A 24,853-nucleotide genomic window follows, 5' to 3' on the forward strand; every position below is an offset into this window, starting at 1 on the left:
TCATTGGCATCATAGTTTAAACCTGGGAGAGTGGGGGCTACTGTTAGACCACCGACACCAGAACAACCCATCTGCAGCAAATGATCTGTCTAACTGCTTGGATGCAATAGTCACTAGTATATAGTGGCTCGTAAGTGGGTTAAACAGCCAGGATGGGAGTGATCTCCGATCCTGGCCTTTACAGCAGAGGATCAGCAACTGCAGCTGGTGCCAAAGGGTTCATGGCAACCAGGGTCAGACTGGCCCAGCCCTCCGGTAGACACCTGCTCAGACCTACTAATGGTGCCCAAATGGAATAGACAACATCTCGACATGGAGCTGACTTTGGAGGATTATAAAGAGAAAGGTCTGCTTCGTTCCAGAGGTGGCACCACTGCTGCCCTTCAGCCTATGAAGAACATCGGTGCTGTCTCCTTAGTAGGGTGGGAAGCCTATTTTGTAGATGTTATAGGTCCTTCTAGTTTACACGATTCTCTTTAATATCAGGTTTCCTAGGGGATGATCGTAAATTGTTCAAAAATCAGATTAGATCCCCTGTAAAAGGTATTTGCAATAGACACACCTGAGCAGCCGTGTAGAGCCATATACTGATAGGTGTCATTGTTATTGTGTTCACAGCTCCAGCGCCTGTAACTACTGTCCCCTCCCTGGTGACTCACTGACACTGTGCACTCAGGATCTGCTCTACACATACATCTCATTGTACTTCTACTCTTTGGGCTTCATCTTTTCTCCTTTCAGGATACAAATATTGAAAATTTATAGTACAAAAAGTTTCCAACTTAGTTGCTGGGGGTTATTGCACCTATCAGTAAAATAATGCCTTTATTTCATGCTGTGTCAAAATGAAGACCTTGTCTTAACTATATCACTTTTAGTGTAATTGCCACTGCTCTCCTGAATCCGGTGATGTTTTTCTTGTGTTCCTGCGCCTCAATGTTCCTGAGATATGGCCTCCTCTTTCCTGTATTTAAATATAGTAATTTTTTAGCCAACTGGGCAGAGAAAATGACCACACCCATTTGCAAAACAGTGGGTAAAGGGGGCCATATCTCAGGAACGGAGAGGCGCAGGAACAAAAGAAATGCATCTCCGGATTTAGGAGAACAGGGGCATTTACACCAGGTAAAAAAAACTACATATCTGTGACAAGTGAACGGTCCCCTTTAAGGGGGAATTAAATAGATTTGGTTAAAGTTAGTGTTTTCCCTTTGTGTCAATAACAAAAAGTACTATTCCCTTTTTTTTTCTCCGAGTTGAATGCACCATACACGGATTATGCAGAAGGGAAGTCACAACTTCTCCAAAGATATTTCCATATGTGAAAGGATGCCTTTAACAATTCATCAGAAACAGGAAGGTCAGCTCTGGCAGGACGGATAGGTCACGGACCTTGCAATACACCCTGCAATTGACATTTCACATTGGTGAACTCATAAAATATTCTAAGATGCATTAAACCTTTGATTGACCCATTTATTTCATGAGGGCGTAGACAAAGCCACATGATGCCTTTTGGACAATCAGGAAAGAGATGCTTCGTTCTACATACCCCACATGGAGTCTTACATCCCCCCAATTGGGACCATCTAGTATCAGGTTATCTGCACCGGATAATGTCTTTCTGTGAGAAGGCAATAAGATGGTGTCCCCGTAGAGATCAGCTGTGATCCATGTTCAAATTTGCAACAAGTGTTCATTTTCCCAGCAGCACCCCCACAGGAGAAAGGAAGCATGACACAATGGTCATGAAAATTAATGAGCTGCCTATGAAATGGATACACATGCTGACTCATTTAAAGGGTTCACATGACCAGACTTTAAAAAAGGCAAAACGAGGCTGCATGGAGGTGTAGTTTTGACCACTTAAAGGGAGGTTCCACTTTTATTTGGAAAAGCTATTGATTTTACAGCAGTTCTGAAGAAGACAGGGCTCTTAACCAGGGGGTGTATGATGAAGACCACCCCTGTCTATATGCCCCATTAGGCATGTGAACATGATAGACAGGGACCCCACACAAGACCTCCCTGAGCCATAAACTGTCCTGTAATTACAGGGACATGGATTCATCTGACTGGTTGAAAGCTATCCACAGGATAGATGATTGCTAGATCCGTAAGGGTCCGACCACTGGGGTCCAGCTCAAGAACAGGGTCTGTCTATTCGAGTATCTATGGGACTGACGGAGATAAACTGAATGGAGTGCAGCAACCATTGGTGATCCCTATGGTTGGACCTCTCCAATCTAGTAATTACCACTAATTTATGTGGACAGATAACTTGTTATAGCTGGAATCCCCCTTTAAAGAGTTTGTATTACATTAGAAATAGGAATTGTATTTTCTTCAGCAACAGCGCCACTGTGGTCCGTGGCCTTGTCTGGTATTGCAGCCAATCCCTATTCACTGGAATATTGCAAATACAAGAATAGAGAAGAGTGCCGCTGTTTCAAGAGGGAGCAGATCCGTTTTCTAAAACTGAAGGCTATATTGGCTGAATGTCATGTGAGGGGTCCTCGTGAGCCCCAAGCCAAGAGTCACAAAGGCCTCTGGCATCACTTTGTCATCCCCCTCAGTGTCCTTAATGGGAGGAGAGAGGGATCTTTAAATTTTGCACATTTTTTGTGAACCCCAATTAGAGATTATTCAGGACCACGAGACAGGCGACCTTGACAACAGACTGCGCCGATTGTTCTCTCCATTTGTCTATGAATTGTCCTTCCCTCATCTGTGAAGATAATGTGTTATCATCTATTATGGTATTTCTATAACACGCGCCTGCAGAAAGACAGGCCGATCCAGAAGGGCTCCGTCATTGCCCCAGCACCTATTCACACCAGGCTTTTGTCACCATCGACCCATAATTATGTGATCGTCAGTCGCCTGTATAGATCTTCCATTCTTCAGCAGCTATTTTTCTCTTTTGTATCATTTTCTTCATTGTTGACGCCATTTTCTCCTTTTTGTATCGCTCTGCATTCCGTTCTCTCACATTTAAAGGGCAAGGCCGCCATATGTTTCCAGCATGTGAATGCCTACTTTTTCGTAGCACCCATGATGTTTTGCAGCAGGGAGGAAGTCTTGCCTAGGTGAAACTTTTTTTATTCTACAAACCATTTACTTTGGTTTTCTCTGATGTGTAAGGGGGAATTGCAACTCCGAAAGTGATGTGGCACCTAGATATCATTTTTAGGTCCTCTCCGACCCCCTGGTCTGGAGGTATGAGATACTGGTTGCTTTCCCTCTTGTAAATACATAACATTACCATATACTGATCTATGCTTTACAGTCTGGACTATATACCAGAGCTGCATTATTAATACTACAAACTTCAGAGCAGAACTCTACCAGGATTCCATAGAGGATCCAATGTCTATATACAGAGCGTGCACTGCTGATTTTAATCCTGGGAATAGAAAACTGTTGTTCTGAGTTACAGCCGCTCAGCTACACTGGGAACTACTGCCAGGAAGCAGAATTGAGAATGCAGCTCTGAAGTGTATAACATTACAGAATTAATCCAATATAGACAAAAAAAAAAAAAAATTGGACCAAACATGATCGTCATAGTTAGGAGCCCTGCCCCCTCTAGATGCAAGGTGAATGGAGCATCTGGCTGCAAGCGCAAACTGTCCTGTCACTACAGAGACATGGATTCATCTGAACGGTTGACACATATCCGCAGGATAGATGATGACTGCTCGATCTATAAGGGTCCGACCGCTGGGGTCCATTTCCAGAACAGGGTCCTGTCTATTTGAGCATCTATGGGACTCTTGGAGATAAAGTGAACGGAGTGCAGCAGTCACTGGTGGTCCCTGCGATCGGACCCCTCCATACTATCAATTATATTACTAACTCATGTGGCTAATGACGTTATAGCCGGAATTCCCCTTTAAAAAGTTTGTATTACATTACAAATAGGAATTGTATTTTCTTCAGCAACAGCACCACTCTGCTGCGTGGCCTTGTCCGGTATTGCAGCCAACCCCAATTCACTGGAATATTGCAAATAACAGAATAGACGAGCCGCTGGTTCGAGAAGGAGCAGATCCGTTTTTTCTAACTCTGGACAATATATTGGTTCAGTTACGTCATGTGAAAGGGCCCCAAGCCAAGACTCGGAGCGATGCCGTGACTGAGCGCGCGCCGGCTATAATCTGCTAATCCCGCTAGATTATATGGTTTTGCTCTTGCACTGGAGCGGCAGGTTTGATAATATGGATAAACCTGAAGAATCATCACCTGTCGCAGATTTTCCATGGTGATAAATCAACGTATTTATTCAATGTTATTGGGACAGTGCGCCTAAATTCTATGTCCTCACCAATTGTAGCATTATTAGCTGCAATGTATTGTTCCCGGTTATCAGCCAGACTGTACATGTAAAATCTAGGTCATCTCCGTTTGTAGGGTTTCTAGCGGGTTTTCTATCACTCTCTGTTATCGCTACTTAGAGCAGTCATTAGCCGCAGTCTATTGCTCTCTGTTGTCAGACAGACTGGGAAATCGCATAATATAACGCACTTCAATCTTGATTTGATATTTTGTGTATCAATTCCTCACTTTTCACGGTCATGTCTTGCTGTCCTCCAATGTGTGCTCGGTCCTGGTGGAGCAGTGCACGGCGTGGCACAGGATGGGTACTAGCACCGGGCACTTGTGCACTGGTATTCTATACTGGCACAGTCCAGCAATGCGCTCCAGTGTGACTGACAGCTTTACATGTGTGCCCGGCCTCAGAGCTACTCCTACACAGGGCCCTGCCAGGTGCTTTATCACCATACAATGGCAGGGGTGTAATTAACATGACGGTGCCATTACCGCACACATTCCACAGACCAGATTCACGAGGAATCATTTAGTCCGCTTCCACTGCACTAAGTGTGCGGCGCAGACCTGCCTGGCCAGAGCGTCCTGCCCACGTGCGTTCTGAGACGTCAAGTGAAAGATCGGATATTATAGGAGGTAGCCTTGATGTCATGGACGAGGAGAAGGGAAACAGTCTCTCGCAAATTGGTAGGCAGCAGACTTCTGGGACCTCAATTCAGTTCTATTGGCCCCAGTATAACGTCAAGCCCCTATTGCCGACAATGTATAACCTCCGGCCCCCCGCTATGCTGTCTGCCTTTACTAACATGTGCCAGAACGGCTGGTGGTGTAGAGCTCACGGACACCAGCGCGGTCCTGTAATAGGAGCCACAGGGTTAACAAGGCCGTTCATGACATTTCTTCCCTCCTAAATCTTCCCCAGCACCTGTGAGTGATATTATTGAGAAGTGGAAGGAACTGCAGCAACTCAGCCACGAAGTGGAGACCCCGTAACATTACAGAGCGGGGCACCGAGTGCTGAGGAGCAGAGGGCAGAAAAGTTACTAACACTCTGCAGACCCCATAACTGCAGAGTGCAGACTCCTCTGGTATAACATCAGCAAAAACACTGCACCCTCGCCAGGAGCTTGATGGCTGAGCAGCTAGATGCAGCCGTACATCACCAAGCACAATGTCGAGTGTCGGATGGAGTGGTGTAAAGCCGCCACCACTGCACTCTGGTGGAAACGTGTTATGTGCAGTGACGCATCACACTTCTCTGTGAGGTGTCTGATTGAGGAGCCAGGGGACATTACCCATCTGCAGCTTCTTGGCAGTGAATGTAATACCTGCCCTGATCATACAGCTGAAAGAATCAGTAGAGTTTTCACCTTATTGTTTTCTTTCCATTCTCTGACTGCAAGCAAATATCTTGAAAGATACGAGACCGCTACATTGTATCCAATCTGTAGAAATAGCCATGATACATTTACAAACCTCTTGCCCTTCTGTAAAGAAATAAATGAACACGGACGGCCTTTTTATTTTATTTTTTTTATCCAAAACTGTATTTGTAAAACTAATCGTTAATCTATTTCGCTCTGTTCAAACCAAAAAGATGCAAAATACAGTGGAATTTATTGGTACAAATTAGTTGAAAAGCAGAGATCCTTTTTTTTAAGTTTTCAAGTCCCTCAATGTCACAGCATATTTCTGTCTCCAGGTCAAAATGCAGGAAATACTGCAAAACATACACTTTATAAATATATATTTATATATAAAACTATAACCAGTAGTTACTCATGTAAGGATGGGGAAGAGCACGCTCTGCTCTCCCAGTGCTACAAGTATTGCTTTGCTTAGTCTGCAGTGGATTACGGAGCGGATGGTCCTTGATTGTCACATGGAAGAAGCAGTAAAGCAACGGTGGGAATCTGGAGTAAGGCACTATTGACTGTAATGGACATGTCTAATGACCCCCAAAGAGATACAGTGATTACTACAATGACAGGGAGGCAGGCATTTCTAGTGTTAATCTATATTATCATTTTTTTGATATACCATTTCCAGGACTTTTATATTTGCAGAGAGCCTGCAGTACCACTCGTGGCCACTACACATTCTATGGAGCTGTTGCATTTATTCTACACAACAAACCACTTCGATCCACTGACCAGTGGGAGTGTGAAGCGGTGAACTGTAATACCAGGCACATTCACTACTAAAAGCATGGCGCTGTAAACAATGAAAGTTACACTCTGGAGCGTCTCAGCCACCTACAGCCAGCTCATCGGCGGGGTTGCCAAGTCTCGGAAGCCTGCCGATCGGATATTGATGACTCTTCCTAAAGATAGGTCATCCATACTTAAGTCCCATAAAACCCCTTTAAGCCTTTGTTTACTTTGTAACACCTCCGCCACTAGTTTTCGAACATCTACTGTATGTATTGCTCCAAAGTATTAAAAAAAAATAAAAACAACTTTGAATAGTGCCTAATAAAAATGTTCTTACCCCTTTTACTCCTACAGCTACTATACAGAGCTCTGTCTCCATGGTTACAGACTACAAACAAAACACTCTGTAGTCAAACTGTGCTATTCCATCCATTCCAGTCTGTTCTACTGTCTGTAGGTTATCCAGCAATGAACACAGGTCTGCATAGGAGCTGTATACACAAAACTGTCTTGGAACTTCTTTTTTTTTTTTTTTTTTAAAGTCTCCTTATACTTTGGATGCATGATAAAAAGTACACAAAGCATTAAAAGGTGGCCATGGGACTGGGATCTATTGGGCAGCCAGGGTGGATAGCATCCAGTCTGTACCCAAATCACGCTCATCTACCGTATGTCCGCAGTAATAGCACATACGTCCTGCCATGCAGAAAGGGCATGTTAGTATGTTAGTAGGGAAACGTCCATTCAAATGTCAAATACTAGATGTCAATGGTCACATAGGAAGAGGATATTCTCCTCCAGTACAGGGGTCACCGTCTCATACAACCATGAGGGTTTTTAGGGCGTAGCATCCATGTGCGGTCACATCCTGTAGATTATACATAGTGGTATCCTCTATGTAGTGTTCTTTGGCGTTGTCTCATGTACTTCATCGTATGAAGCGTTAGGAGAAGAGGAAAGGAAGGGAAAAGTCATGCCTGCGTTATATGTTGATATTCTGTCTAGTAGATCATGGATGGCTCGTGGTCATTAGTACATCGTGAACGTGAATGGATTCAAGGGGTCTTACCGTCCACATCGATTGGCTATGCCAGCACTTCATGATCAGTTGGGGGTCCAAGCTCTGGGATCCTCCCAAAAAAAACAAAACGGGGCTACTCTGCTACGCCAGCTCTGCATCCAGCTACCCTTTAATAAGAGCACGCTGTGGCTCTCCTGCACAGTGGGTGACCAGGGGGCCGCAGTGCAGTGAAAAACGTAAGGGCACTAGTGCCCATAAACTATTTGATACCACAGTATTTTGCCACCCTGTGCATGGAAGAAATCCACCATAACATCAAGCACATAAATCTACAGATGAGTAAGGGAGCAGCATTACATCCCCTTCATTTTCTGGATCAATGGGAATCACACCGCCTATAAAGTGGTATAAGATTAGGAATACCCTTTAATGGGGTCTGGGTGCCGTTCACAGACAAATCATCACCCCTATTCTGCCTCCGCGGCTTCTGAATGTACCCTGAACTGTGCAAACTATAGAGAAATGCAATGAAGCAAGGGGGTTGTCACGTTCTCAGACCCTCGACTTCTCCGGCCCCTTGAGAAAGGCCAAAATGCTTACAATGGCCTGAATTGAGGTGGGAGCAGGCGATGGGTTTGTTACCATGTACCGAAAGTCGCACATCACATTTCCTGGCCTCAGCCCACCCTACGTTATTCCAGTTATCCCCGACCAGTGTCTGTTTTCCAGTGTTACGTTATAGGTAATGAGTGAGGGGCCATCTTGTGTCTGTCCAAGTGCTTATTGGTGGTCCCAGAAGAACACAGCAGATGACCTGGTTCCCACAGCTTTGTTCTGGACTGCTCCCCGCTTCTCAAGGTCCCGTATTGTGCACCATTACAAGTAAACTACCTGAGCAGTTTGAGGCCAGCGAGATGATAGAGTTACCCGGGAGCGGAAGAGAGCAGAGAGAGACAGGAACCTTCAGGGGATCCGGGAGAGGGGTCGGGTCAGTAGTTTTTATCCAGGGACCCTGGTACAATACTGAACAGATGGCAGAGATGTCACCTTCATGTCCTCGTTCCTCCAGGTTAGGTCAGTCTTTGGTGGGCTTTGTGAAGGGATAAGCAAAACCCCCCGTGTCCATAGCTCATCTCATTCGGTTCTGCCTCATCAGCGGTACAATGCACGATGGCGGCCCAGCCTTGGTCAGGAAGGGGTGTTTCAGCAGCTCGCTAGCAGTGGCTCGTTGGCTCGGGTCTCTCACCAGAAGCCGGTCAATGAATCCCTTTAATAGGGGAGATACCTGAAAGACAGACGCAGATCAGGTCAGGAATCGCCCACCAATCCCCACGTCATCACCATCTACATGAGATTATTTTACAGCGGTTAGTGACTTGCTTTACAGCAGCCAAAACCAGCAACTGATCGGCTCTAGGGTTGTGCGAGACATCGTTGTGCAGGAGTTATCAGTCATTGTAAAGGAGGAGGATGAAATGAGCTGTGACATCGCCTATGGTGTATCCTGTGTTATCAACTGTATATAGAGGTGTTATCTGTCATTGTACAGGAGAAGATGAGCTGTGACATCACCTACTGTGAATGGTGGATCCTGTGTTATCTACTGTATATAGAGGTGATATCAGTCATTGCATAGAAGGAGAAGGTGAGCTGTGACATCACCTATGGTGGATCCTGTGTTGTCTAATGTATATAGAGGGGTTATCAGTCATTGCACAGGAGGAGGAAGTGAGCTGTGACATCACATATTAACCCCTTTACTACATTAGACGTACTATTCCGCCCATGTGACCTGGGACCTAAGTCCCAAGGACGGAATAGTACGTCTAGCGCGATCAGCTGCGCTCACGGGGGGAGCGCAGCTGATCACAGCTGACACCCGGCACTATGTGTCAAGGGCGCCCCGACACGTTAACCCCTGGCACACTGCGATCAAACACGATCGCAGTGTACCAGGGGTTTAGGGAAGCTTCGGGAGGGAGGGGGCGTTTTCCGTGCTTCCCTGAGACCCCCACAGCAGCGGTCTCCTTCCCTGCAGGTCCCCGAATACAAAATGGCGTTGGGGACCTTCTGGGGCCTGCAGGGAGGCGGCTTCCTCATGCCTGCAAAGCGCCGGCATGAGGAAGCCTGCAGCACTGCCTGTGACAGATTGCTGATCCCCTGGGACATTGTAATAATTGTAATAAAGTTTAAAAAAAAAAAAGGTGCAAAAATAATAAAAAAAAAAATAAAAAATGGCTAAATAGATTATATCTATCTCTCTCTCTCTATATCTAGCTATCTATCTATCTATCTATCTGTCTCCATATATCCTAATAAATTTATTTTTTGAAAATAAAAAAAAACAAACAAAACAATAAATGTACACATTTTGGTATCGCCGCGTCCGGTAACGACCCGCCCTATAAAACTGTCCCACTAGTTAACCCCTTTATTGAACCCCAAAAAAAAAAAAAAAAACACGAAGCAAAAAAATAAAGCTTTATCATACCGCCGAACAAAAAGTGCAATAACGCGCAATCAAAAAGACGGATATAAATAACCATGGTACCGCTGAAAAAGTAATCTTGTCCCGCAAAAAACGAGCCGCCACACAGCATCATCAACAAAAAAATAAAAAAAGTTATAGCTCGCAGAATAAAGCGATGCAAAAATATTTTTTTTTATATAAAATTGTTTTCATTGCATAAAAGCGCCAAAACATTAAAAAAAAAACGACATAAATGAGGTAACCGTACTGACCCGAAGAATAAAACTGCTTTATCAATTTTACCACACGTGGAACGGTATAAACGCCCCCCCCCCCCCCCAAAGAAATTCATGAAACGCTGGTTTTTGTTCATTCTGCGTCCCAAAAATCGGAATAAAAAGCATTCAAAAAATGTCACGTGCCCGAAAATGGTACCAATAAAAACGTCAACTCGTCCCGCAAAAAATAAGACCTCACATGACTTGGAGGGTCAAAATACGGAAAAATTATAGCTCTCAATATGTGGTGATGCAAAAACTATTTTTACAATAAAAAGCGTCTTTTAGCGTCTGACAGCTGCCAAATATAAAAACCGCCATAAATAGTAAATCAGACCCCCCGTTATCACCCCCTTAGTTAGGGAAAAATAATAAAAAAAAAAAAAATGTATTTATTTCCATTTTCCCGTTAGGGCTAGGGGTGTGTTGGGGTTAGGGTTGGAGTTAGAATTGGGGGCTTTCCACTGTTTTGACACATCAGGGGCTTTCCAAAAGCGACATGGTGTCCGATCTCAATTCCAGCCAAAAAAGTCAAATGGCGCTGCTTCCCTTCCGAGCTCTGCCATGCGCCCAAATAGTGGTTTACCCCCACATATGGGGTATCAGCGTACTCAGGACAAATTGCACAATAACTTTTGGGGTCCTGTTACTCTTGGGAAAATAACAATTGGGGGTGAAAAGATCATTTTTGTGGAAAAAAAATGATTTTTTAATTGTACGGCTGTACGTTATAAACTTCTGTGAAGCCCTTGGGGGTTCAAAGTTCTCACCACACATCTAGATAAGTTCCTTGGGAGGTCTAGTTTCCAAAATGGGGTCACTTGTGGGGGGTTTCCACTGTTTAGGCACATCAGGGGCTCTCCAAACTTGACATGGCATCCGATCTGAATTCCAGTCAATTTTGCAGTGAAAAAGTCAAACGGCGCTCCTTCCCTTCCGAGCTCTGCCATGCTCCCAAACAGTGGTTCCCCCAACATATCAGGTATCAGCGTACTCAGGACAAATTGCCCAATAACTTTTGCAGTCCAATTTCTCCTGTTACCCTTGGTAAAATAAAAAAATTGAACCTGAAGTAATTTTTTGTGTGAAAATGATCATTTTTATTTTTTTTTTTTTTAAACATTCAAAAAATTCAGAATCACCTAGATCCATTGAAGCGTTCCTGAGCTATTACCTCATAAAGGGCCAGTGGTCAGAATTGCAAAAATTGGCCCGGGAGTTAACGTGCAAACCACCCTTGGTAGTAAAGGGGTTAAGAATGGTGGATCCTCTGGTATCTACTGTGATATAGAGGTGTTATCAGTCATTGTACAGGAGGAGGAGGTGAGCTGTGACATCACCTAGTGTGAATGGTGAATCCTATGGTGTTATCAGTCATTGTACAGGAGGAGGAGTAAGTGAGCTGTGACATCACCTATTGTAAGTAGTGGATCCTGTGTTATCGGTCAGTCTGATCCGGTATATGATGATCATGACATAACTGTGGAGGAGTAATCTCTTCATACCAGGATTATGCCGTTACTGTTTCATAGAAGCGATGTGATCGGTATGTGACAGCGAGTGTAATCCTGTGAATCTGAGATGGATGTTGTACTATGCAATAACACATGATTCATGTTCTCCTTTAGAGATAATGAACAGTAAGTGATAACCAGTTGGATTACAATGGTTGTTATTTCAGCATACAAGTTACTGTGATCAGCAAGGACATGTAAGCGCAGGGAAGAGGCAGCTATAAGCACTGGAGGGCACCGAGCCCCTTCCGCTCTGTGTTACACAGCTATGTACAGTACATGGAGCAGTGATGGATAGGAGTCTGCAAGTTAGGGGATGAGATGGGCCGTATTGTGACGATTCAGAGAACTTGCAGCCTTGCAGTTGCTTTATGCAATTCTGGGCATAAATAAATATTTGAAAAATGCTAATAATTCTTAAAATATTATTGTAGTTTTCCTATTCTTTTGAGCAGGCCATCCATACCACATTAGCAAGTCAGTCTCTCGGCACAGATTGGCCAATTAAAGGGCTGCGGCGCGTCCCTTTCATTGTTCTCTAGGAATAGCGCCAAATTTCATAGTGGCGGTGCCTGGAATTACAGCTGACACCCACACACGCTCTCTGACTATTCTACCACTGGCATCCATATCCTCACTCCACGACACAGACAGTGCCAGTGCTTTCTACAATGCCACTATCGCATCAGCTATCGATGCAGTTGCCCCTCTTGTTCAAGGCAGAATGCGATGTACCAACAGACAACCCCGGCACAAAAACACCACTAGAAAGCTCCGGCAAGTGTCCAGGGCTGCAGAGCGGCGTTGGAAGAAAACAAATTCGCAAGATGACTTCACTGCATTCAAACAGGCAACACTCGCTTTCAAATCTGTCCTCACCTCTGCTAAACAGGCAACTTCACAACCCTCGTATCTTCCCTGTCCTACAACCCCAAACCATTATTCAAAACGTTTAACTCCCTCCTCCGCCCACCACTGCCCCCTCCAACCTCCCTCATCTCTGCTGAGGACTTTTCCACACACTTCAAAAATAACATCGACCAAACAAGGCAAGTCTTCATTGTTCAACCACCACAACCCCTTTGTATAACAGACCAATGCCCAAGTCTCATAACCTCACTCTCCAACATCACTGAAGGGGAGCTTAATCGCCTCTTCTACAAATCACACCTCACCACCTGTGCACGTGACCCCATCCCATCTCCTCCCCATCACTCTTATCCCATCCCTAACCCACCTCTTCAACCTATCATTAACTTGTGGTACCTTCCCTTCTGCTTTCAAACATGCCACAATCACGCCTATCCTTAAAAAGCCAACCCTTGACCCAACCGCTACGCCCAGCTGTCGCCCAATATCGCTGCTCCCATTCGCTTCTAAACTCCTGGAGCAGCACGTCCACGCTGAACTTTCCTCTCACTTTGCATCTAACTTGGTCTTCGACAACCTACAATCTGGCTTCCGTCACCACCAATCCACTGTGACTGCCCTGACCAAAATTACTAACGACCTACTTAGGTTAGTTTCACATTTACGTCTTTGCGCGCAAGTAGAAACGCATGCAAAAACCCACATGCGTTTTTGCATGCGTTTGCGTTTTTATGCGCATGCGTTTTAACTGGTTTCTAGACATGTTTACTCTTAAAACGCATGCGTGCGCAAACGCAGGCGTACGCTCGTGAATGCGCACGCCTGCGTTCCCGTAGACTGTAATGCGTTGTTTTGACGCATTCCGTGCGCAAGCGTATGCATGCGCTTTTTTTACGCCTTTGAGCGGACCCAAAAATGCAACATGGTGCGTCTACACTCACACCTGGAAAAAACGCATACGCACGAAAACGCAGACGAACGCATGCAAACGCAAGACCATGCGTACGCCATGTTAAACATAGGTACGCATGACGCATGCGCATGATGCGCTGCGCACAAAAACGCTAACGTGTAACCAGCCTTACAGCCAAAGCTAACGGACAATACTCTATACTCCTCCTTCTAGACCTGTCCTCTGCTTTCAACACAGTTGACCGCTGCCTCCTACTACAGATCCTCTCCTCTTTTGGCATCAAAGACCTCGCCCTATCCTGGATCTCCTCATACCTTTCCAACCACATATTCAGTGTCTCCCACTCCCACGCTACCTCCTCATCCCACCCTCTCTCTGTTGGAGTCCCCCAAGGCTCTGTTCTAGGACCCCTACTCTTCTCAATCTATACACTTGGCCTGGGGCAACTCAAAGTCCCATGGAATCCAGTACCACCTTTATGATGATGACACTCAGATCTACCTCTCTGGCCCAAACATCACCTCTCTAATACTGACCTACAAGGCCATCTATAACCTGTCTCCTCCATATGTCTCTGAAATAATCTCCAGATATCTTCCCTCACGTAATCTCCGGTCATCCCAAGACCTCCTTCTATCCGCCACACTTATTCGCTCCTCACCCAACCGCCTCCAAGACTTTTCCTGAATATCTCCCATCCTCTGGAATTCTTTGCCCCAAAACGACCGACTATCAACCACATTTGGATCCTTCAGACGGAACCTGAAAACCCATCTCTTCAAGAAAGCTTACAGCCTGCAATGACCCTGCTGCCTCCTCACCACTACCGGAGCTACCGCCTCACCAACACCGGAGTTGCCGCAACCCCCCAACCTACTGACTCCTTCCCCGTCATCCTATAGAATGTAAGGCTGGGGTCACACTGCGTTATGCAGTCCGTTTAACGGATTGTGTTACACCACGGCATAACGCGATGTAACAGAATCCGTTAACGCTGCCATTCACTCCCATTAGGAGCGCATCGCTAGCACATGCCATAAATCGGCATGCGCTAGCGATGTGCCGTCATTTTGTGAGGGACCCTCGGACGCGGGCTGCAGCGTCCGGGGGTCCGTCACTGCTAGCGCAGATGAAGCATGCGTTGAACGGACTGCATTAACGCTATGTGAACCTGGCCTAAGCCCGAAAGGGCAGGGTCCTCTCCCCTCTGTATCAGTATGTGATTGTTAGTTTACTGTAAGTGATATCTGTAATCTGTATGTAACCCCCCTTCTCATGTACAGCACCATGGAATCAATGGTGCTATATAAATAAATAATAATAAATGTCATTGCATTTAAGTCCAAATGTAAAGAATGGGACTGATGAGCTGCAATAACAGGCACTGCCACTAGTAAATGTATGACACTGTACCAGAATCGGATGCTATGTGGCCTGATTACATCTTGTTGGACCGGTTCCTGCAACCAGCTCAGTAAATGGATGTGAATGGTGATGCAATGGACATGGTGTCTGCAGTGACATAAGCCACATGTGATCACGTGTGCGTGCACCTCTGCCCATGAAATCATCTCTGACTCACGTCCTGCATATTTTGTTAATCAGGACAGCAGCTCAGAAAATTTTATGGAAATGGACCAGAAAGTGAGGGGGAAAAAAAACGCAAAGGAGACTGCAAAAACCCCAAATCACATGGTGACAAGTCCTACACACGTGAGCGTGGGGTCACCTAATAATTGTCTCTCTATCGCCATCTACAGGTGACTACACTGAGCCATGCGCTTACTGATAGCCAGCTCTGGTTTCCTGTTACTACTTTTGGGGCCACAACACCACCAACATGTCTTTATGTCACTGGGGTTTTGGGATCTGAACCTGCCCCACATTTATAAGTGGTTCCTGCCGTGTTATAAATCTGATGTCATCCTCAGCTACGAGTTGGTTTACCTTATACCTGAAATTTGCACCAAATATGACGCATTCTTGGCACACTGTGCTCCATTCAGGAAAATGTGAGACCCCCCCCAGTAGTATGCAGGACATTTACCTAAAGATGCAAGGTTCTTAATAAATGTGGGTCATGTTTGGGCAGTCTGCAGAGGGTTAATGACTCTTAGCATATACATATGGTATTGCCAATCAATGCACTTACCTTTTGCACATTTTTCAGTTTTGGTGGCAAATTGTCCCTAATCATCTTCATGGCCTTCAGTGGAGGCTCGTTAAAATAAGGCGGCTCTCCGTCCACCATCTCTATCACCATGATTCCCAGAGACCAGATATCCACCTGAGATGAGGGGGAAATACAAAGAGGGCAATCATACAGGGAGGTCGCTAGAATTAAAACACCGACCCCCAAATTTATCAATGCAGGAATAATTCCTCACCTCCGGACCATAGGGTAACCTCGAGATGAGCTCTGGAGCCATCCAGTAAGGAGTTCCTACCAGGGACTTACGACGAGGAACGTCTCTGTTTACCTGGGCACAGAAGCCAAAGTCTGAGAGCTTCACCTGCAGAAAAAAAAGGTGTCAAACGCTATGGAATATAGTCGATATTACACAGGTTTTGTTCTTAAAGGGAACCTGTCACCCCCCAGGGCGTTTTTAAGTAAAAGAGCCACCTTGAGCAGCACTAAGGCTGCATACTGTGAATGTGGCTCTTTTTGACTACTAGTAACGCAGAAATATTGACTTTTATAAATAGGTCCTCATACCTGTAATGCGTCCCATAGGCATGGTCTGTCTAGCGTCTGGGCACTGCCTCCAAGCCATCCATCATGTCCCTGTCTTGCATCTGGGCGCCGCCCCCATGCCATCCATCATGCCCCTGTCTTGTGTCTGGGCGCCACCTCCCAGGTGTTCATCATGCCCCTGTCTTGTGTTTGGGCGCCGCCTACCATCCGTCATCATGACCCCATGCGCCACCTCCTCCTCCTGTGTTGTATGCCGGCGCCTGCGCTGTGACAACAGTTCTCGGGCACGCGCGGTGCGCGCTGCCCAGGAACTGACATCAGGCCATCAAGCCTGCATGTTTTGGAGTCCCCCGATTCCCATCCCCGCAGTGTGAATACTTCATAACACACTGCGGGGCGGGATCAGTGCTGCTGAAGGTGGTTCTTTTACTTAAAAACGCCAGACCCGGAGGCGAACGTCGTTGACCCACCAGACCCGGAGGCGAATGTCGTAGACCCACCAGACCTGGGGGCGAACGTTGTTGACCCACCCAAATCAGCATTGTTTGATAGATATCCCAGATCTTACACTACATTTAGGACAACAGATGATTACCCGTCCATCGTGGGTCAGCAGTATGGAGTCGCTCTTGATGTCCCGGTGAATGACTCCCTGGACGTGAAGCACAGACAGCGCTTTCAGTACGGAGACGCACACAGCTGCAATCTGCTCCTCATTCATCCTGAAAACAAACAACACAAAGTCATCAGTGACAAGTCTGGAGACGAGAATAAATGGAAACAGTCACAGATCTCCTGATAAATGTGACTAATAACAGGAAGACAAGAAAAACGACTAGAACATAAAAAACAGCAGTGAATGTGATGGAGAACACTAATCTCTGACCGATAAATCGGCTTAAATGTAATGTGTACGGCGCAGCTTCACTCAGTCTAATCATTTAGTTCCCTTTATAAGAATTGTAAGAAGAAAACTTGACAATTCACCATGGGGAAAAAAAAAGTAATTTAGAAGAGCACGGCTGCCGCATGGCACACGGGATATAATGTGGCTAGAGATTATTACCGTATATTGGTTACCAGCAGAGTCGGTGCCAGTCAGTGGCAAGAGTGGGTCCACTGGCCACATCTGTATTCTGTGGCTGATGGACAAAAGCCTTGAGATTCTCCGACCTCCCGGCATTCACGGCTCTTCTTTTTATCTTAATGCCATTGTAAATTATGTCCCTCAAGGAGAAAAGTCGCGGATGGCGGGAGGTAAGAGGTGGCACAGAATAATGACGTGACTGATGGACCTGGTCCCGCAAATCATTTCTCACCAACCCTACGTATCAGCTCTGTCTCTCAAGTTAAAAAAATAAAGTAAAGACGGAAGCGAGTACCGGGTGTGCGTCACGATGTCCGTTAGAGCTCCTCCTTCCAGAAACTCCATCACAACCCACAGTTCATCTCCGACCAAGTAACTGTTGTACATCTCCACCACGTTCTCGTGCTGGTAATCCCTCATGATCACCACCTGCCAAGCACAGAAAGCGTCAATCACCTGAGACCCTACAGATTCGGGCCCCGGGAGACAAAAGAACGGTTATGGTGTCACTAAGGCCTGTTTCACACTTCCGTTTTTGACCATCAGTCAAAATCCGCCGTTTTGCAAAAAAAACGGATCCGCCATTTTTTTTGGCGGCTCGGTTTTTTTCCCCATTGACTTGCATTACCGGCGGATCTTGATGGATGGCCATCCGTTGGATCTGTTTTTTTGCGGATCCGTCAATTTTTTTTACGTCCGCCGACATGCCTGGACGGACCATGCAACGTTTTTTTTGCTGCAGGATCCGCATTTTATAGTGCGCATGCCCGGAGGAAAGAAGTCAGCCAGAAATTTAACCCTGAAATCATTTCTGGCGGACAGAAAAAATTCTCTCTCTCTCTCGGGCTGCGGTACCTTTAAAATTCTTCATTCATCGGCTCCGTCAAAAAAAACGGTCCGGTGGCATCCGTTCACATCAGTTAGGAACGGATCCGTTTTCCACCATTTTGGCGGATTTTAACTGACACAAAAAAACTGAAGTGTGAAACAGGCCTAAGGGACATATAGCCAAGACAGGGAGACAATACTCGGCTGTAGTACCTGATTCCAGCACTAGAGGTCACCGTTTCCAGAGCGGTGAACTAGTTTGTGCTATACATTAACCACTTATAAACATAGGATTTTTTTTTTTTTTTTTTTTTTTTTATTTGTTTTGCTTTTTGCACCCCTTTTTCCAAAAGCCAGAACGATTTGTAGTTTTGATTGACACCATTCACTTTAATATATAATGTAATAAAAATAGTGCGGGGGGGAATTCCAAATGCAGCAAAATTTGCGAGAAAAAAAAAACAATTGCAATGCCACCAGTGTTTTTACGCTGTTCATTGTGTGGTAAATAATGACCTGGAAACATGATTCTTCAGGTCAGTAAGATCACAGCAATATCCAATGTGTATAATACGTTTATGGTGTGGCGAAAAAAATTCTGCTAAAAAAAAATAAATAAATATATTACCGTTTACACTCGAATATAAGCCGAGATTTTCAGCCCATTTTTCTGGGCTGAAAGTCCCCCCCCTCTCGGCTTATATTAGAGTCATATACACCAGGGAATCGGAGGGGCGGGGGTGTCGGGTCATACTTACCAGTCCTGGCGCGGTCTCTGCAGCCCCCAGCTTCTCCGCGATCTCCCTTCCTTCAGCGGTCACATGGTACCGCTCATTACACTCATGAATATGCGCATATTCATGAGTGTAATGAGCAGTACCATGTGACCGCTGAAGGAAGGAAGGGAGATTGCGGAGAAGCTGGGGGCTGCAGAGACCGTGCCAGGACAAGTAAGTATAGCGATACTCACCTGTACCCGGGTCCATCACTGCTTGCTGCTGTCTGGCACGTCATCTGTCAGTGACGTTCAGACAGCAGAGGGCACGGTGACGATGTTAGTGCACGCCACGCCCACTGCAGTCTGAACGTCACTGACAGATGACGTGCCAGACAGCAGCAAGCAGTGATGGACCGGGGGACAGGTGAATATCTCAGGTGCCAGCAGTGACACCGGCACCATACCCCAGCGACGGAGAGGGGTTTATTTTTAAATGCAGCAGTGGCAGCACATGGGGGCATAATCTATGGAGCATCTTATGGGGACAGCATATAGGGGCATAATCTATGGAGCATCTTATAGGGGCAGCATATAGGGGCATAATCTATGAAGCAGCATATAGGGGCAGCCTATAGGGGGTATAACCTATGGAGCAGCATATAGGGGCAGCATATAGGGGCATAATCTATGGAGCATCTTATAGGGGCAGCATATAGAGGCATAATATATGGAGCATCTTATGGGGGCAGCATATAGGGGTATAATCTATGGAGCACCTTATAGGGGCAGCATATAGGGGCATAATCTATGGAGCATCTTTTGGGGCAGCATATAGGGGCATAATTTATGGAGCATCTTATGGGGGCAGCATATAGGGGTATAATCTATGGAGCATCTTATGGGGGCAGCATATAGGGGTATAATCTATGGAGCATCTTATAGGGGCAGCATATAGGGGTATAATCTGTGGAACATCTTATGGGGCCATAACCTTTATGGAGCAGCATAAGGGGCATATTATTCTATGGAGCCATCATGAACTGTATGGAGCATTATGTGGGGCTTTTGATTCAATATGGATATTCAAAAATATTTAACCTACTGATGTCTCAATTTTACTTTTATTGGTATCTATTTTTATTTTTGAAATTTACCAGTAGCTGCGGCATTTTCCACCCTAGGGTTATACTCGAGTCAATAAGTTTTCCCAGTTTTTTGTGGCAAAATGGCTTATACTCGAGTATATATGATATATATACATACAAACACACAAAAAGTTTAACAGCACATTAAGGCTGAAAAAAAAAAAAAAAAAAATAGCATAAAGACCAAATAATAATTTAAAAATTATATATTTATATAGATTTATTATTATTATATTTATTTACTTGGTCTGTATCCTATTTTTTTTTTTTATTTCTTTTCGGCTTTAATGTGCAGTTAAATAATTTTACATTGTATTATATTTTATAAGTTGGACTTATTTGGACAAGGCAATACCAATTTTTTTTTATTATTTTAACAAGTGGTGATTTAAAAAAACTTTTCAACATTTATTTTTTTTTATCTTATTTTAAAAACATTTTTTCTTATCTTTAATTTTTTTTTAGTGTCCACTTGAGCCTGCTATCATTAGATCCCTTGTTCTTTATTACAATTCAATAGTATGGCAGTATATAGCTATAAGGACACGCTCCCTTGACAAAAACCACAGAAATTACCAATGAATAAAGAGGAGCATATCTCTTGAGACATATGTAAGCATATGGGAGCAGCAGGAATAAAGTAAAATAAAAAATTGGACATTAAGGCTAAGTGCACACGTACCGGAACTCTCGCGGAAATTACCGCGAGAATTCCGGAATTCCAGTCCGCGGGAAAATCGCATTTTAAATTCCCGCGATTTTCCCGCGGAAAAACTAGCATTTTACAAGCGTAATTAGCTTGCAAAATGCTAGCGTTTTCCAAGCGATCTGTAGCATCGCTTGGAGAACTGATTGACAGGTTGGTCACACTCGTCAAACACAGTGTTTGACGAGTGTGACCAACTTTTTACTATTGAGGCCGCCTATGCGGCATCAGTAGTAAAAGATAAAATGCAAAAAAAAAAAAATAAAAAATGGTGTTATTCTTACCCTCCGACGTCCCGTGCATCCGTTCCCAGTAATCCTTTGCGAAAAAGCCCGCGATGACGTCCGTTCTCGCGGGATCGCGACGTCTCGCGGTGATTCGCGATGACGTCGCGCGAATGACCGCGAGACTTCGCGAGCCCACGAGAACGGACGCCATCGCGGGCATTTTCGCAAAGGATTACTGGGAACGAGAGCGTGAAGAGAAGCGGGAAGGCTGCGCGGGACGTCGGAGGGTGAGAATAACAATATTTTTTATTTTTAAATTCTTTTTTTTACAGGGATATGGTACCCAAAGCCCGGAGGACAGTCTCCTCTCCTCCGGACCGTGGGTACCATCCGCAAATGTTCTGCTTACTTTCCGCATGGTGTGCACAGCCACATGCGGGAAGTAAGCGGAACAATGCATTCCTATGGGTGCGGGATCGCCGCGATTCCGCAAATTAATGAGCATGCTGCGGTTTTTAACGTGAAGCGATTCCGCCGCGGCAAAAACCGCAGCATTAGCACAGCATTGCGGAATCCCATAGGAATGCATGGGGTGCTTATTTTTCGCGGCAAAATCGCGCGATTAAAACCGCCGCGGAAACGCGAAAAAAACGCCACGTGTGAACTCAGCCTAATCCTCTTCAATGACTTAAATGGTTAATCTGCAGAGATCTGAGCAAGCTCCGCTCGCTGCAGTTACTGGCAGATGTATATTAACCATAAAATGTGTTGAAAAATGGGGGAAAAAAACAATTCCAAGTGATGTAAAGCTGTGAAGGAAAACGCAATTCCGCCATTTATTTGGGGTTTTATTTTGAAAGTGTTAGTTGTGCAGAAAAAATAAATAAAACACAAGTCACCAGTTTTAGCCTTTAAAAATATAAAATGTTTAAAACTTGGAAAAAAAAAAATCTATCTGGTTATCTACTTTGTGTCACCATGGTCAGCGATCCATAACGATTTTCCTTTTCTGCAGTGGGGCCGCATGAGGGCTGCTTTTTTGCCCGGTGAGTTTTAGTTTTTATTGATGCTATTATGAGGAACGTATGACATTTTGATCACTTTGTTGCATTTTTTGAGGTAAGTGCAGTGACAAAAAAGAAAGCAATTCTGGAATTTAATTTCTTTTATACATGTTTCTTTAGGCAATTACCGTATAGATTTAATCATTTTATACTTAGATAGATCTGATTTATACGCACCTTGCGATATCGAATATGTTGATTTTATTTATTTTAAAGAGGGGAAAACTTCAGATTTTTATATGTATTGCATTTTTGTTAGTAACATTTTTAGTTTCCTTTAGGGACTTGAACCGGTTTTCGCCTGATCACTTGTTTTATGTACCACAATACAACAGTATTGCAAAGAAGGGGTGGTGACATGCATCTGTAATAAAATAACAGGACATGGCACCCCTCCTTAAATGATTAGAGGGGTCCGTCCTTACCTCGTTGAAAAGAAGCTCCCTCCTCTGCTGTTTGCGAAGATCCATCTTTTTCACAGCGACCAGCTTCCCAGAACTCTTGATGGTAGCGATGCACACGATCCCAGTGGATCCCTCTCCGATTTTGATGAAATTATCCAGGTAGGATCTGGGGTCGCCAGGATCCACGACCATCTGCAGAGCTGCCCTAAACTGCTCATGTGACACCCGCTGAGGCTCTATTTGCGGGGACCGCGGCTGGGGAGGTTGTGGTGTCTGTGATGGGCGAGAGAGCTGTGGGTCCGAGCTGTGCTGGGAGAGGATGGCAGGAGATGGCTTTTCTGGAAGTTTAGGTTTGGGATGGGGTGGCGGCGGTGGCCGAGAACTGCTTTTGCTTGAAGGGTTTTTGGGGGTGAGAGGGTTGGCCGAACGGGAATCTGGTACCTGTAATAATAATAAAAAAAAAAAAAAAAAATTTTAAGAATTACTGCTGTTACAGTAAAGAATCCATAACAAAGGTTATAATACTCTGCTCACCTGGGGAGGAGCCCCCCTGCCGGGGTCAGTGTCTGCTCGGGGGTAGGTATTGAATGGTCGCCCTGTCTGTTGTGTTGGTTTTGCTGCTCCCTCGGCGGCTGGGTTAGCTGGTGTACGGATATTGGGCCCAGAGAGTGGCCTCTTCTCTCGAGGTGACTGCGGGCTCCCCTGTCCTCCAGTGTAGGCCGATTTTGGCCTTTTGTCTTCCTTTTCTCTCCGGACCACCCTATCAGCAGGCTCGCTGTAGTCCCCATCCATCACAGGATGGTCTCGCTTTCCATCTGTTCTCTCATGAGAGCGCGAGGACTTGTTTTCCGATGACTTGGGATAATCAGGGGGAGGTAGCCGGTGTTTGCTGCTGGGCTCTTGCCCCCGTGGTTGTTGGGGGGCTGCTCTTTGATCTTCTCTTGGCCGGTCCCTTCCTGGCTCTGCCCTGCTCCTCTCCGAGCCCCTACTACCATCTTCACGTATTTTCCGGAGACGGCCGTCACTCACACCGTTTTCCATAGGGACCTGCTGCTCTCTTGGGGGACATGGTGGGCTCTCTCTACGCAGTGAGTTAGAGCGACAAACGGACATATTCTCAAACTCATCCAGGAGCCATGTCAGCGAGCCATCTCGTGACATCTTGTTGCCACGTACAATGGTCTAAGGAGGAGAAAAATGCAGAATTTAATGTGAAATACTGTGGGAAACATTGGTCCAAGCAGCTAAGATGAGTATGGTATATCTCCCCCAAATACCAGAAAAGCTGAACAATGCGGCCCACCCTGTTCTACCAGGTACAGAGAAATGCACAGTTCTCTCCCTCCACTTTACATGGATGTGCCATAAATGACCAAGATGGGAACACCCCTCTAAGATGCCATTGTGAGAGCTCCTTGTCTAAAAGTATCAGCCCTACTACTGGGTGGTTTCCTAATTATTACAGCTCCTACAAACGATAGACGATGACAAATATGTTCCCCAGGTCTCCTAATGTGTCTGGATGATGGCGCCTCTCAAAACGGTTACAGCCTGGGAGGGGGTCAGAGCTGCAGCACCGCACACAGCCTGGGAGGGGGTCAGAGCTGCAGCACCCCACACAACCTGGGAGGGGGTCAGAGCTGCAGCACCCCACACAACCTGGGAGGGGGTCAGAGCTGCAGCACCCCACACAACCTGGGAGGGGGTCAGAGCTGCAGCACCCCACACAACCTGGGAGGGGGTCAGAGCTGCAGTACCCCACACAACCTGGGAGGGGGTCAGAGCTGCAGTACCCCACACAACCTGGGAGGGGGTCAGAGCTGCAGTACCCCACACAACCTGGGAGGGGGTCAGAGCTGCAGTACCCCACACAGCCTGGGAGGGGGTCACAGCTGCAGTACCCCACACAGCCTGGGAGGGGGTCACAGCTGCAGTACCCCACACAGCCTGGGAGGGGGTCACAGCTGCAGTACCCCACACAGCCTGGGAGGGGGTCACAGCTGCAGTACCCCACACAGCCTGGGAGGGGGTCACAGCTGCAGTACCCCACACAGCCTGGGAGGGGGTCACAGCTGCAGTACCCCACACAGCCTGGGAGGGGGTCACAGCTGCAGTACCCCACACAGCCTGGGAGGGGGTCACAGCTGCAGTACCCCACACAGCCTGGGAGGGGGTCACAGCTGCAGTACCCCACACAGCCTGGGAGGGGGTCACAGCTGCAGTACCCCACACAGCCTGGGAGGGGGTCACAGCTGCAGTACCCCACACAGCCTGGGAGGGGGTCACAGCTGCAGTACCCCACACAGCCTGGGAGGGGGTCACAGCTGCAGTACCCCACACAGCCTGGGAGGGGGTCACAGCTGCAGTACCCCACACAGCCTGGGAGGGGGTCACAGCTGCAGTACCCCACACAGCCTGGGAGGGGGTC

The 24,853-nt window shown here is 46.0% G+C and overlaps 1 protein-coding gene across 2 annotated transcripts in view; it reads right to left on the minus strand.

Annotated features, from left to right (window-relative positions):
* Positions 1 to 5,842: 5,842 nt before the first annotated feature.
* PAK4 (p21 (RAC1) activated kinase 4) overlaps positions 5,843 to 24,853 on the minus strand; it is a 42,648-nt gene continuing 23,637 nt past the window's right edge. For both annotated transcript variants that reach the window (XM_073549041.1, XM_073549040.1), the window contains exons 3-9: positions 22,960 to 23,607; positions 22,447 to 22,866; positions 17,629 to 17,762; positions 16,842 to 16,968; positions 15,939 to 16,064; positions 15,704 to 15,838; positions 5,843 to 8,791 (exon numbers count right to left, since the gene is read on the minus strand). In XM_073549041.1, coding sequence (XP_073405142.1) covers positions 8,636 to 8,791; positions 15,704 to 15,838; positions 15,939 to 16,064; positions 16,842 to 16,968; positions 17,629 to 17,762; positions 22,447 to 22,866; positions 22,960 to 23,607 — 1,746 coding nt within the window. In that variant the 3' untranslated portion in view covers positions 5,843 to 8,635. The remainder of the gene's footprint in view (positions 8,792 to 15,703; positions 15,839 to 15,938; positions 16,065 to 16,841; positions 16,969 to 17,628; positions 17,763 to 22,446; positions 22,867 to 22,959; positions 23,608 to 24,853) is intronic.

This window comes from Dendrobates tinctorius, unplaced genomic scaffold (assembly GCF_039654945.1).
Source record: "Dendrobates tinctorius isolate UK_male_01 unplaced genomic scaffold, ASM3965494v1 ptg000158l, whole genome shotgun sequence".
Lineage (NCBI taxonomy): Eukaryota > Metazoa > Chordata > Amphibia > Anura > Dendrobatidae > Dendrobates > Dendrobates tinctorius.